This window comes from Salvelinus fontinalis, chromosome 30 (genome assembly GCF_029448725.1).
Source record: "Salvelinus fontinalis isolate EN_2023a chromosome 30, ASM2944872v1, whole genome shotgun sequence".
Classification (NCBI taxonomy): Eukaryota; Metazoa; Chordata; class Actinopteri; order Salmoniformes; family Salmonidae; genus Salvelinus; species Salvelinus fontinalis.
Window position 1 is genome coordinate 32,468,541 of NC_074694.1, and position 13,446 is coordinate 32,481,986.

The window sequence follows — 13,446 nt, forward strand, 5'->3', positions numbered from 1 at the left end:
GTATTACCTGTTGGTGTTTGTTACTCATGTTTATATTCACCCCTGCCATGGTTAAATAAATAGCCCGGGTTCCTTTTCAGATTCAGTAGACTTTGGACTCTGAGGAGTTGACTGTGTTGAGAACTTCAGTTTTGGAATAAGTTCAAGTATTTCTCATTGTGTTGACATAGTAACTGTTGGTTGAAACCCATATCTTTGTGTTTGGGGAGGGCCGAGGCGTCCATAGTTCCGATCCGTAAGTTACGATAGTCACTTCCTGTGAGGAGAGACCCTTATAAATACTACAAGGAGTGTTCTAGTTTCCACGGTTACTAAACTAGGATGTTAAGAAGTTGGGACTGATTTTATATCTACGTGTTAATACATATATGGGTGTGGATCCCTTCTGTTTTTAAAGAATATTACTTGACTAAGTAGTCCACTCACTTACCTGGCAAAAACGGGTGACTTTACCCATGTAGTTACAGGAATTGTGTACTTTTGATCCTATAACTGATTTTTGGGATGAAAGGCGTACGTGAATTGAAGTGAATGTGTCGCCAGGTAGCCTGCTGTGCCCTCAATGCGTCACTGCCAGGTAATGGGATGGAAATAGGGTGTGGTCACCCATGTAAATATTTCAGCTCTCTCCTCCTCCAATTTACCTACACTTACCACACCCATTCTCTCTCTGTTTCCTGTTACACACAGACACACACACACCTCTAGCCACATAGTCCTATTGTTTTCGGACTTCAACCCTTATTACTGAAATTAGAGGCTGTAGCATCTCTCGTTCTGCCGGTCGGTCTGTCTCACTCTGGAGTAACTCTTACACCTCAGGATTGTTAACAGGTAGGCTCTTCTATTTATAATTCGTTATCATGTCGTTTTTTTAATACTTTGATATTAGTTTTCTTCAGCTCAATGCTTTATTTATTATTTTGTCGAATGAAGACTGAATGAGAAGGGGGGATTGCGAGGGAAAAGGAGAGAGAGAGAGAGGGTGAAAGTGAGATGGAAGGGTATACTGTTGATAATAGGTTTATAGGTTTTGCTATGTTACCATGGATGCTTTATTGGGAATTTCTACTCTTCCTCTCTTTATACACTATATATACAAAAGTATGTGGACACCCCTTCAAATGAGTGAATTTGGCTATTTCAGCCACACCCGTTGCGTACAGTTGTAAAAAAAACAAATCGAGCACACCGCCATGCAATCTCCATAGACAAACACTGGCAGTAGAAAGGCCTTTTTTTTTTTGAAGAGCTCAGTGGCTTTCAATGTGGCACCGTCGTAGAATGCCACCTTTCCAACAAGTCAGTCACATTTCTGCCCTGCTAGAGCTGCCCCGGTCACCTATAAGTGCTGTTATTGTGAAGTGGAAACATCCAGGAGCAACAACAGCACAGCCGTGAAGTAGCAGCATGCCGAGTGCTGAAGCGTGTAGCGCGTAAAAATCATCTGTCCTCGGTTGCAACACTCACTACTGAGTTCCAAAATACCTCTAGAAGCAAGGTCAGCACAAGAACTGTTTGTCAGGAGCTTCATGAAATGGGTTTCCATGGCCGAGCAGCCGCACACAAGCCTAAGATCACCATGCACAATGCCAAATGTCGGCTGGAGTGTTGTAAAGCTCGCCACCATTGGCGCAGTGGAGATGCGTTCTCTGGAGTGATGAATCACGTTTCACCATCTGGCAGTCCGACTGACGAATCTGGGTTTGGCGGATGCCAGGAGAACGCTACCTGCCCGAATGTATAGGGCCAACTGTGAAGTTTGGTGGGGGAATAATGGTCTGGGGCTGTTTTTCATGGTTTGGGCTAGGCCTCGTAGTTCCAGTGAAGGGAAATCTTAACTCTACAGCATACAATGACATACTTGACAATTCTGTGCTTCCAACTTGTGGCAACAGTTTGGGGAAGGCCCCCATGTTTCAGTGTGACAATGCTCCAGTGCACAAAGCGAGGTCCATACAGAAATGGTTTGTCGAGATTGTTGTTGAAGAACTTGACTGGCCTGCACAGAGCCCTGACCTCAACCCCATCGAACATCTTTGGGGTGAATTGGAATGCAGACTGTGAGCCAGGCCTAATCACCCAACCTCAGTGCCCAACCTCACTAATGCTTTTGTGGCTGAATGGAAGCAAGTCCTTACAGCAACATCTAGTGTAAAGCCTTCCCAGAAGAGTGGAAGCTGTTATAGTAGCGAAGGGGGGACCAACTCCATATTAATGACCATGATTTTGGAATGAGATGTTTGACGAGCAAGTGTCCACATACTTTTGGTCATGTAGTGATCACTGCCTTGGTTTAAATTATTAATCCACATTCTTCTTTTAGTTTCCTTTAGTTTCCTTATTATGTGCTGTTCATTGAATTTCTTTCATTGGGTGTTATTGTTTTATGGAAATTGTACTATGGACGCTCTTGCCAGGCGAGAGAAAGAGAGGCTATTTGTCAGCACTTATCACCCGTTACTTAATACATGTATATTGTTTGATAAGTGATGTTTGAATTTAAACTTTTTTGTGTGTGGGGGGGGGGGGGAGATCAGCTTTAATATTGCAGATAGATTGTAGCTTCCATCAATGTAATTGTCTGCATCATTTCCAATCCCCATATATGCTTTTTGTAAATATATACAGAACCAGTCAAAAGTTTGGACACATCTACTCCAGAGTTCTTATTTATCTTTACTATTTTCTACATTGTAGAATAATAGTGAAAACATGAAAACTATGAAATAACACATGAAATCATGTAGTAACCAAAAAAGTGTTCAACAAATCAAAATATATGATATATTTGAGATTCTTCAAAGTAGCCAACCTTTGACTTGATGCCAGCTTTGCACACTCTTGACATTCTCTCAACCTGCTTCGTGAGGTAGTCACCTGGAATGCATTTCAATTAAAAGGTGTGCCTTGTTGAATTGTGCAATTCCGTTCCTTATTGTGTTTGAGCCAATCAGTTGTGTTATGACAAGGTAGGGGTGGTATACAGAAGATAGCCCTATTTGGTAAAAGACCAAGTCCATATTATGGCAAGAACAGCTCAAATAAGCAAAGAGAAACAACAGTCCATTACTTTAAGACATGAAGGTCAGTCAATGCTCAGCATATGTGGGAACTCCTTCAAAACAGTTAGTAAAGCATTCCAGGTGAAGCTGGTTGAGAGAATGCCAAGAGTGGGCAAAGCTATCAAGGCTTTTTCTCCTGTTTAACACTTTTTTGGTTAGTACGTGATTCCATATGTGTTATTTCATAGTTTTGATGTCTTCACTATTATTCTACAATGTAGAAATTAGTAAAGATAAAGAAAAACCCTTGAATGAGTAGGTGTGTCCAAACTTGACTGGTACTGTACATTTATTTTACAATAGTAATTTATTTTTTTGTTTTTAATCCCATCCTTCAGCTACCCTCAACCCCTCCCATCTATCTCTGAAGACCATATGTTTTTATTTCCATTTAACATATATTTTTAACTGTGCTGTTTCAGAAAAGTATATACATTTTACGGACCCAGTATATTTTACATGAGTTATCTTGTTGTTTTTAGTCCCTTCCTTCAGCTTCACACAACCCCTCTCTTCTCTCTTAACACCGTCCGGTTTTGATTTTCATTTGCCATATATTTTTCAAATGTGATGTTTCACAAGAGTTCTGAACCTTTCTATTATCATAGTTTCTACAGATTGTAAATTAAAGATAAATATTTTTGCTAAAAGTATTATTATATTATTGATTGATTGATGATGACTTTTCAAATCACCCAGCATTGCTATTTTCAGAGTTGGCTCCAAGAGTTGGCTCCAAGCTACATATGGAGAGGACCAAAACAAATGATCTAATGATTCTGTTTCTTTCGCAGCTAAATCTGTGGAGCTGGGATGGTTGTATCCCCCATATATATAACATTCTACTGGTTGCAAGAATTTAGTATAATAATTAAAAACTTCTACGTTTTGAATATGGTGTTTTGTGTATCAGCTCATAAACCATGTGCCATTTGAATTTTGTCGAATGGATGAATAGACATTACCCCCGTGTTACCATAAATGGTGGATTGCAGCAAAGTAATCAAGGATTAAGATAGTTATTGTAGTACACTATCGCTTTAAATCAGTCATCAATACAGACATAGCTGACATGTTTAGTAATCTACCACCCAGCAATCACATTAGTAAATCTCTTAATCAGGAAACTACATTCTATGTGTGTGTGTGCTGTCTAACCCACCCACACCCATCAATACACCTCAGTGAACCTACAGTTAGTCGGAAGTTTACATACACTTAGGTTGGAGTGATTAAAACTCATTTTTCAACCACTACACAAATGTCTTGTTAACAAACTATAGTTTTGGCAAGTCGGTTAGAACATTTGCTTTCTGCATGACACAAGTCATTTTTCCAACAATTGTTTACAGACTCATAATTCACTCATAATTCACTGTATCTCAATTCCAGTGGGTCAGAAGTTTACATACACTAAGTTGACTGTGCCTTTAAACAGCTTGGAAAATTCCAGAAAATGATGGCATGGCTTTAGAAGCTTCTGATAGGCTAATTGACATCATTTGAGTCAATTGGAGGTGTACCTGTGGATGTATTTCAAGGCCTACCTTCAAACTCAGTGCCTCTTTGCTTGATATAATGGGAAAATCAAAAGAAATCAGCCAAGACCTCAGAAAAAAGATTGTAGACCTCCACAAGTCTGGTTCATCCTTGGGAGCAATTTCCAAATGCCTGAAGGTACCACGTTCATCTGTACAAACAATAGTACGCAAGTATAAACACCATGGGACCACGCAGCCATCATACCGCTCGGGAAGGAGACGAGTTCTGTCTCCTAGAGATGAACGTACTTTGGTGCGAAAAGTGCAAATCAATCCCAGAACAACAGCAAAGGACCTTGTGAAGATGCTGGAGGAAACAGGTACAAAAGTATCTATATCCACAGTAAAACGTTTCCTATATCGACATGACTTGAAAGGCTGCTCATCAAGGAAGAAGCCACTGCTCCAAAACCGCCATAAAAAAGTCAGACTACGATTTGCAACTGCACATGGGGACAAAGATCGTACTTTTTGGAGAAATGTCCTCTGGTGGGATGAAACAAAAATATAACTGTTTGGACATAATGACCATCATTATGTATGGAGGAAAAAAGGGGAAAATTGCAAGCCGAAGAACACCATCCCGACCGTGAAGCGTGGAGGTGGCAGCATCATGTTGTGGGGGTGCTTTGCTGCAGGAGGAACTGGTGCACTTCACAAAATAGATGGCATCATGAGGAAGGAAAATTATGTGGATATATTGAAGCAACATCTCAAGACATCAGTCAGGAAGTTAAAGCTTGGTCGCAAATGGGGCTTCCAAATGGACAATGACCCCAAGCATACTTCCAAAGTTGTGGCAAAATTGCTTAAGGACAACAAAGTCAAGGTATTTGAGTGGCCATCACAAATCCCTGACCTCAATCCTACAGAAATTTGTTGGCAGAACTGAAAAAGCATGTATGAGCGAGGAGGCCTGCCAACCTGACTCAGTTACACCAGCTCTGTCAGGAGGAATGGACCACAATTCTTATTGAGGGAAGCTTGTGGAAGGCTACCTGAAATGTTTGACCCAAGTTAAACAATTTAAAGGAAATGCTACCAAATACTAGTTGTGTGTCTGTAAACTTCTGGCCCACTGGGAATGTGATGAAAGAAATAAAAGCTGAAATAAATCATTCTCTACTATTATTCTGACATTTCACATTCTTAGAATAAAGTGCTGATCCTAACTGGCCTAAAACAGGGATTTTTTTTTCTAGGATTAAATGACAGGAATTGTGAAAAACTAAGGTGTATGTAAACTTCTGTAATGTAAACTTCTGACTTCAACTGCACATACATACATTCATATTGCAAGAATACACTATGATACACTTACAGTGCAGTGATATGAGGCAGCACCTTTAGCTGTATGAAGCTCAGGCTGTAAACCATTAGATTAAGGTGTGCATTCTGGACTCTGGTATCTGTGTGGCCTGTTATGGGCGGAGCGATGGCAGCTGGGATTTATAACAGGTAGTGTTTCTAAGAATAGGACTGGACTTTCTCTCTCTCTCGGTCTGTTAACCTGACAGACCTCTAGATACCTGGCCTGAGCAGGTAGGACAAAAACACCTGAGAACAGGTACAGGAGAAACACTTTTAGAAAAAAGTGGAAGGTTTATTCAATACTTGAGAAAGTCTGGATATAATTGAATGGATTAAATGAATTTCAGATTCCTGTTTGTGTAAAGGTTTAGCAGGTCTGTGACCATGTGTTGTCTGTTTGTTTGTTGTGTTATTGAAAGGAGGGGTCCTCACTCCACATCAGTGCTCTGCATGTCCTGATTGTATGAAAACTAGTTAAGATGAGATGTAGATAGCTCAGGGCTGAACTCAGTCGAACCTGTGTGTGTGTTTGCTCTCAGGAACAAGAGAGGAACGAGAGGAGCACGGTGAAACCCACCACTGAGACTGAAGATCACACCTCCACAGGAATGGTAAGAGATCACTACACCTGTACAAAATCTATTCCAATTAAAAGGTATTAGTAGATGTAGAAATCAAAGCCAAATATTTAAAATGAGCCTCTGGTCCAATAAAGTATTCCTTCCTGATAATTCCCTGCCTTTTCCAGGATGTGGGAATGTTGGAGATCCCAGCTGAGCTCTCGGCCAGACTACGCAGCGCAGCAGGTGAGTATGAGCAGCGCTGGGTGGAGATGGGTTGAGGGCATCTGGTATTGGCAAAAAAAATGTATGTAGATAATAATGCTCATATTTAGATGTGTAAACACAGCAGTGGCAGGTAAAGGGTAGACTGTTGCTGGATTGGAACCAGGACTGCCATTGTTCTCTGGGGTCTTTTCTCTGTGTGTGACTGTAGTTATGTGTCCTTGCACAAGGGCGGCAGCATGGCTCTGGGGTAACAGAGGTGGCGCCTCCACAGGTGAAAGCAGGACACACCCTCACCCTGCCCCTCGATATAGACAGCTACCCCTTCTCACGATACGCCAACACTACGCTGAAGGATGGCTGGTGTCAGCCGCAGGGCTACTCCCTCCAGCGACCTCTGACCTATCTGGAGCCTGAAGACGCTTGCATCGCTCTGGAGATCTACAAACTGGTCAGTCCTACACACACACAGACACACACACACACACACAGAGACACACACACACACACACAGAGACACACACACACACACAGACACACACACACACAGACACACACACACACACAGACACACACACACACAGACACACACACACACAGACACAGACAGACACACACACACAGACAGACACACACACACAGACAGACACACACACACACAGACACAGACAGACACACACACACACACACACACACACACACACACACACACACACACACACACACACACACACAGACAATGTCTCATCTCTTTAACCCTTGTCTCTCTCCAGATCCTGCGCTTTGCAGGGGACAGTGATCTGAGTGACTGGCAGGAGCAGCTGTTGGGAAACTACATCGTGGAGCAGGGCCTCACCAGACCCCCCCTGAGGGATGAGATCCTAGCCCAGATAGCTTACACCACCTGGGGCAGGGAGTCAGAGGAGGGGTCCCTACGGGGCTGGTTGTTACTGGCCTGCTGCCTCAGTGCCTTCACCCCTTCCCCAGCCCTTGACAAATCCTTGCTCAAGTACGTAGCTTAGTGGGCAAAATCAGTTTTAAAGATGTCTTTTTTTGTAATTATTGAAAAAGTGTGTTGTGTAGGAATTGAGATTATTATTTTTTCAACTTTTTTAGTTTTAGATACCATAAAAATATGTCCTCTTTGTCGGCCATATTTGGTTATTTGGTTTTGTCTGACATGTGCAGGTATGTAAGTCTGTGTTTCTCTGTCTCACTTGTGGACAGGTATGTAAGTCTGTGTTTCTCTGTCTCACCTGTGGACAGGTATGTAAGTCTGTGTCTCTCTGTCTCACTTGTGGACAGGTATGTGTCTGACAAGGGTCCAGGTGAATATCGTTCTCTATGCCAGCACAAACTCCTCACCTCCCTCCACCTACCCTCCCCCACCTCCCGCCTCCACGCCCCCTCCCAGCTTGAGTGGACAGCCAATCAGAGGAGAGGAAAGATGGTGCTGGATGTACACACCTTCAACGGTGAGGGGGGTTATAACGTGTATAAGTCATCTCTGTGTCATGCTTGTCACTTTGTCTTTCTGATGTTGTGGTTCCATTTGCTCGGTGTAATCAGGATATTTCACCTGGCTGGAGTGGTTGCTGTTTGCAGCACCAGGGTTGTATGTTTTAGTCCCTCGCTTTCTCTCTCTTCCAGAGGAGAAGATTACAGCTGAGGTAGAGTCCTGGACCACAGGAGAGCAGCTGGCCTCGTGGCTGCTCCACTTCAGAGGGTTACCTGAGGCTCCTCGAGGCTGGTCTGTGTCTCTGCTGGCTGAAGAGGGCTGGTCTGACCTGCCTGGATGTGACTTTGTCATGGACCTGTTGGCTGGAGCAGAGACTGATACTACACTGGGGACCGCACACACACACACTGACTACCTGTTCAACAACGAGGGAAACCGGTGAGGCTGGCGGGCACACACACAGAGATGCACGTACGCGTTGCACACACACACACACACACACACACACACACACACACACACACACACACACACACACACACACACACACACACACACACACACACAGAGGACCCCAACTTCACTCTCCCTCTCTCTCGCCATTAGGATGATAACAGATCTAGATGGGTTCATCCCCCCGGCCCCCTCCATGCAGGCCCCTGGTCTCCCCCAGCAGGAGGCCCCATGGAACGGCGGAGACTACCAGCCGTCAGAGGGTTCTCGTGGTCGTCAGATGGATGCTTATCTGGATGACCTCTTTGACCCAGTGCTGGACCAGGGACCAGGGGTCAGCATCATTCAATGTTATATCTAATAGGATGTGCTCTGTAACTGTGATTATCTGTTACTGGTTGGATTGTGTCTTCTGTTCCTTTGTCTTGGATACAAGGCAAGGCTGGGGATTAGGTAACTACAATTTTGTGGACCGTATTACTGTATGTGATGTGTAGATTGTGTAACAAAATGTTCTGCTGTTGTGTGTGTGTAGGACAGGGAGCGTATGGCCATGTTGAACAGGAGGATGAAAGGAGGAGGAGGGATGTATGGAGCAGGTACTGTATCTCTCGCTTGCTCTGTCTCCCTCATCTCTCCGTTTCTCTCGTTATTGGGGCAATGGGTTTTCATTTTAATGTTAAATACAATACCTGTGTTGCAGGTGTCCCAATGACAATGCCAGGGTATTCTATGGGTGAGTGAGGGGAACAATGTAATTACACAAACATTCTAATCGTGTTTTTAAATATTTTTCCTCAACTATGGTCAAGTCATTTATTTTTCTCTATTCACCATTTTCACACTTTTTTCCCCTGCAATTCCAAAATGTCCCATATTTTTTGGTCTCCCAGGAATGCCGATGAACCCGGCCATGCAAGGCTACGGGGCTCAGATGATGCCAAGTATGATGCCAGCTGCCCCCATGCCTATGATGCCAACCATGATGATGCCCCAGCCAGCTGCACCAGCCGTGAACTCCCAGCAGATGGCAGCGCAGCAGCAGGCTTTCATCAACCAACAGGCCCTGCTCATGGTAAGGACAGGGAGACACTGGGGGAAAACTGGTATCCCACATGCCAGGGAAAACAAACCCACCATAACCCTGTCCTTGTTCAACAGTTCTTATGATATTGCCGCTTCTGTTCTAACATGACCACCTAGTGACTGCCCATCCTCTCTCTCCATCCCTCTCTCTCTCTCTCTCTCTCTCTCTCTCTCTCTCCTCTCACGCTCCCCTTCTAGGCCCAGCAGATGACAATGCAAGCCATGACCATGTCCCAGCAGCAGGCTCAGGAGCAGCAGCAGAGACAGCAGCAGCAGCAGCAGAGACAGGAGCAGCAGCAGCAGAGACAGGAGCAGCAGCAGCAGAGACAGGAGCAGCAGCAGCAGAGACAGGAGCAGAGACGCCAGGCTAACCGAACCGTCACACCCCCCCGCGCCCCATCACCCCCACCCCCACCCCACACAAATCCCCCCACCCCACCACCGCTACGCACACCCAGCCAGATGAAACCACAGCCACAGATACAGCACCATATACCTGAGGTGTGAGGGAGGGAGGGGTGTGGCAGTATTGTTTATTTGCTGCTCTGCTTGATTAGTGTCCTTTATGTACTTAGCCAAAAATGTGTAATTTAATTACAAAAGAAACAAATGAATCAACATTAACTTGCAAGCAGACTCAAATGTGTATTTGTCACATGCTTCGTAATCAACAGGTGTAGACTAACAGTGAAACGCAAACTTACCTGTGTCATGTTTTATGTGTACATCTGATTTTCCAGCCGGAGAGGGATGTGGACTTTGCCAGTCCAGGCCAGCTTGAGTCTTTCAAGGTGAAGAGAGAGTTTTTCCAGAAGATTGGTGAGTAGAGCTGAATAAACCTTCCAGATACCTAATCAGCATCCGAGAAGCTGATGTTGAGAGTCTTGTCTTGTTTATGACCCATCTGCCTGTGCTGTCATTCACTCTTTTAGGTTCTCAGCCCAAGCCAGCAGCCAAACCGTTAAAGCCTCGCCCTGCTCCCAGCAGCCCCCCCAAACAGACCCGTCCCCGCACCCCCTCTCCACCCCCAGCCCCCAGGACTTTGCAACCTCCCCCCTCTCCTCCTGCCAGAGACCCATACCCCCCCAGCCCCCCTGCCTCCCCGCCCCCGCCCACCACCAGCATCCGTGACATCATCAAACAATACCAGAACCGCCCCGCCAGTGACCCAAGACCCTTCGAGCCCGTCAGGTCAGTGGGACAGTGGATCCATCTAATTTCTCTCTATTGGGTCTTGTACCATCTATGTACCATATACCATCAACTTAATCTATGTACCATATACCATCAATTTAATCTATGTACCATATACCATCAACTTAATCTATGTACCATATACCATCAACTTCCTCTATGTACCATATACCATCAACTTCCTCTATGTACCATATACTATCAACTTCCTCTATGTACCATATACCATCAACTTCCTCTATGTACCATATACCATCAACTTCCTCTATGTACCATATACCATCAACTTCCTCTATGTACCATATACCATCAACTTCCTCTATGTACCATATACCATCAACTTCCTCTATGTACCATATACCATTAACTTCCTCTATGTACCATATACCATCAACTTCCTCTATGTACCATATACCATCAACTTAATCTATGTACCATATACCATCAACTTCCTCTATGTACCATCAACTTCCTCTATGTACCATCAACTTCCTCTATGTACCATATACCATCAACTTCATCTATGTACCATATACCATTAACTTCCTCTATGTACCTTATACCATCAACTTCCTCTATGTCTTGCTCCTCTCCAGGGTTCCAGCCCGGTCGTTTGTGAAGAAGAATGATCCTAAAGAGGAGGCCTTGGCGATCCTCATGAATAAAGGACCTGTACAACAGCAGGTCAGAGCTTGGCTGGGGTTTACAAAGGGCCAGAAACGCAAACTACAAATATTGATTTGGCAGACAGACTAGGAGTATTGCACACAGAAGAACAGTCTTGGCAATCACTTACTGATGGGTTCATTCATAATGAAAGGCTCTAGTCTTACACTTCTTTCGCTTCCTCTCTCCTCTCATCCCCTCCAGAGAAAGTGGGCCCCTCCTCCCCCGATCCAGAGGGAGCCCCCCCGTCAGAGACAGCCTCCCCCAGCGTGGCAATCCTCTCCTCCCTCCACCAGAGGGCCTCGCTCAATCTCCAACAGCATGAAGCAGAAACAGCGCTCCCTGGCCGACCTCTTTGGCACGCAGGGTCGTTCCAAGAACCTTCCGCCTGCTCCACCCAGGTCCACCCCTCCTTATCCCCCAGCCATCTTTGAAAGCTTGCCAGACCCTCCCGCCAAAGCTGCCCCCACACTCAGTAAGTCCAACTACCTGAAATGCAGGTGGAAAGGTACAGTACGGGTACACATGTTTGTGTTTGCACTGCCTGTCCAGCCGTAGCCTCCGATACACGTTCATAACTCATATACTACAGTAATAACTCCACAGAGAAGTAAAGTAACTCATATTGTTTGTTTGTCCTCCATAGATCTGTCTGGGGAGGAGAGTGTTCGCTCCCAGCTCCACAGGTTCTCTGCCAGCGTCTACTTCTCCAACTCTGCCATGCCTGGCAAACTGTTCCTACGCAAGGAGGTGAGCTGGAGCAGTAGGCGAGAGAACGTTGGTATCGTCTCTATTATTCTACGTGTTGTGTGTTCGCATCACAAGTGAATCCTTATAATCCCTCTGTGTTCAGGTGTTTTACCCCAGAGAGAGGTTCAACCACCCCTACACCCTCAACCTCCTTTGTGAGCAGGTAGGTACTGGTTATTTCCCCGTGGCCCTTTTTCTTCACTGGCTTATACATATCACACCGTCTATTACTATAAATCCTTTCAGATCATGAGAGACACGTACTCTGACACCTGTGTGAGGATCACCAGAGAGGATAGGAGAAAAATGAAAGACCTACTAGGTGAGTTTATTTGTCCTTTTTTTAACCAGGTGAGTCAGTTGGCGAGGCCAGGTTAAAAAATGACTGTTCCCCTCCTCCATCCCGCTCTTTCCTCATGTTCTTCCCATCCCTCCCCTCTCTCTCCAGCCAGTTTCCACGTGGGCACCAGTATCACCTCGCTTCAGGACGACACTATGAAGACGAGGATAGTGATGGCTGCCAGAGACAACTGGGAAAACTACTTCACACGACTGTTCCCTGTCAAAGTGAGTTAGCTTTCTCTCTCTCACTCTCTGACAGACAGACGGACGGACGGACGGACGGACGGACGGACGCTCATCTCCCCTGTGTGTGTGTGTGGTAGGGTGGTACCAGCGGGGACACCCAGCTGTTGGGCGTGTCTCATCGTGGGATTCGACTGATGAAGGTGGCCAGAGCATCAGGCATAAACCCCAAACATCTGCGCCTGCTACGGAGCTACAGGTGTGCCTATTCTTCAAACACAACACCGGAATTAGAGGAACTTTAGCCTTTAGAATTATTGAGTGAGAATATACATCTAGTGTGTGTGTGTGCATGTCCGTGTATGTTCTCTCTGTGTGTGTACCGTGTGTGCTGTGTCTCTTTCTCTGTGTAGCTATGCAGAGCTGCTGTCGGTGGAACTGCGGTCTGCAGACATCGTGGAATTGAGTCTAAAGGGAGAACAGCTACAGCTGCAGAGCAACAGGGCTCCACAGATCACTGCCATGGTCAGCCTGTTCCACCAAGAACTCCTCAATGTAACCACCCTCTTCCTCATCTTATATCGTACAAATGATTGTATACATGTGTTTTC

The 13,446-nt window shown here is 45.1% G+C and overlaps 1 protein-coding gene across 1 annotated transcript in view; it reads left to right on the plus strand.

Moving 5' to 3' along the window:
- The window catches only part of LOC129828509 (unconventional myosin-XV-like), a 37,990-nt gene that overhangs the window by 17,377 nt on the left and 7,167 nt on the right, over nucleotides 1-13,446 (plus strand). Inside the window, exons 23-44 of the mRNA XM_055889536.1 lie at nucleotides 6,457-6,528; nucleotides 6,666-6,723; nucleotides 6,933-7,153; nucleotides 7,476-7,711; nucleotides 8,008-8,177; nucleotides 8,353-8,599; nucleotides 8,768-8,948; nucleotides 9,150-9,213; nucleotides 9,318-9,350; nucleotides 9,508-9,689; nucleotides 9,899-9,943; nucleotides 10,046-10,201; nucleotides 10,441-10,519; nucleotides 10,633-10,891; nucleotides 11,491-11,578; nucleotides 11,765-12,035; nucleotides 12,207-12,310; nucleotides 12,414-12,473; nucleotides 12,557-12,632; nucleotides 12,759-12,877; nucleotides 12,976-13,094; nucleotides 13,249-13,390. Coding sequence (XP_055745511.1) covers nucleotides 6,457-6,528; nucleotides 6,666-6,723; nucleotides 6,933-7,153; nucleotides 7,476-7,711; nucleotides 8,008-8,177; nucleotides 8,353-8,599; nucleotides 8,768-8,948; nucleotides 9,150-9,213; nucleotides 9,318-9,350; nucleotides 9,508-9,689; nucleotides 9,899-9,943; nucleotides 10,046-10,201; nucleotides 10,441-10,519; nucleotides 10,633-10,891; nucleotides 11,491-11,578; nucleotides 11,765-12,035; nucleotides 12,207-12,310; nucleotides 12,414-12,473; nucleotides 12,557-12,632; nucleotides 12,759-12,877; nucleotides 12,976-13,094; nucleotides 13,249-13,390 — 2,982 coding nt within the window. The remainder of the gene's footprint in view (nucleotides 1-6,456; nucleotides 6,529-6,665; nucleotides 6,724-6,932; nucleotides 7,154-7,475; nucleotides 7,712-8,007; nucleotides 8,178-8,352; nucleotides 8,600-8,767; nucleotides 8,949-9,149; nucleotides 9,214-9,317; nucleotides 9,351-9,507; nucleotides 9,690-9,898; nucleotides 9,944-10,045; nucleotides 10,202-10,440; nucleotides 10,520-10,632; nucleotides 10,892-11,490; nucleotides 11,579-11,764; nucleotides 12,036-12,206; nucleotides 12,311-12,413; nucleotides 12,474-12,556; nucleotides 12,633-12,758; nucleotides 12,878-12,975; nucleotides 13,095-13,248; nucleotides 13,391-13,446) is intronic.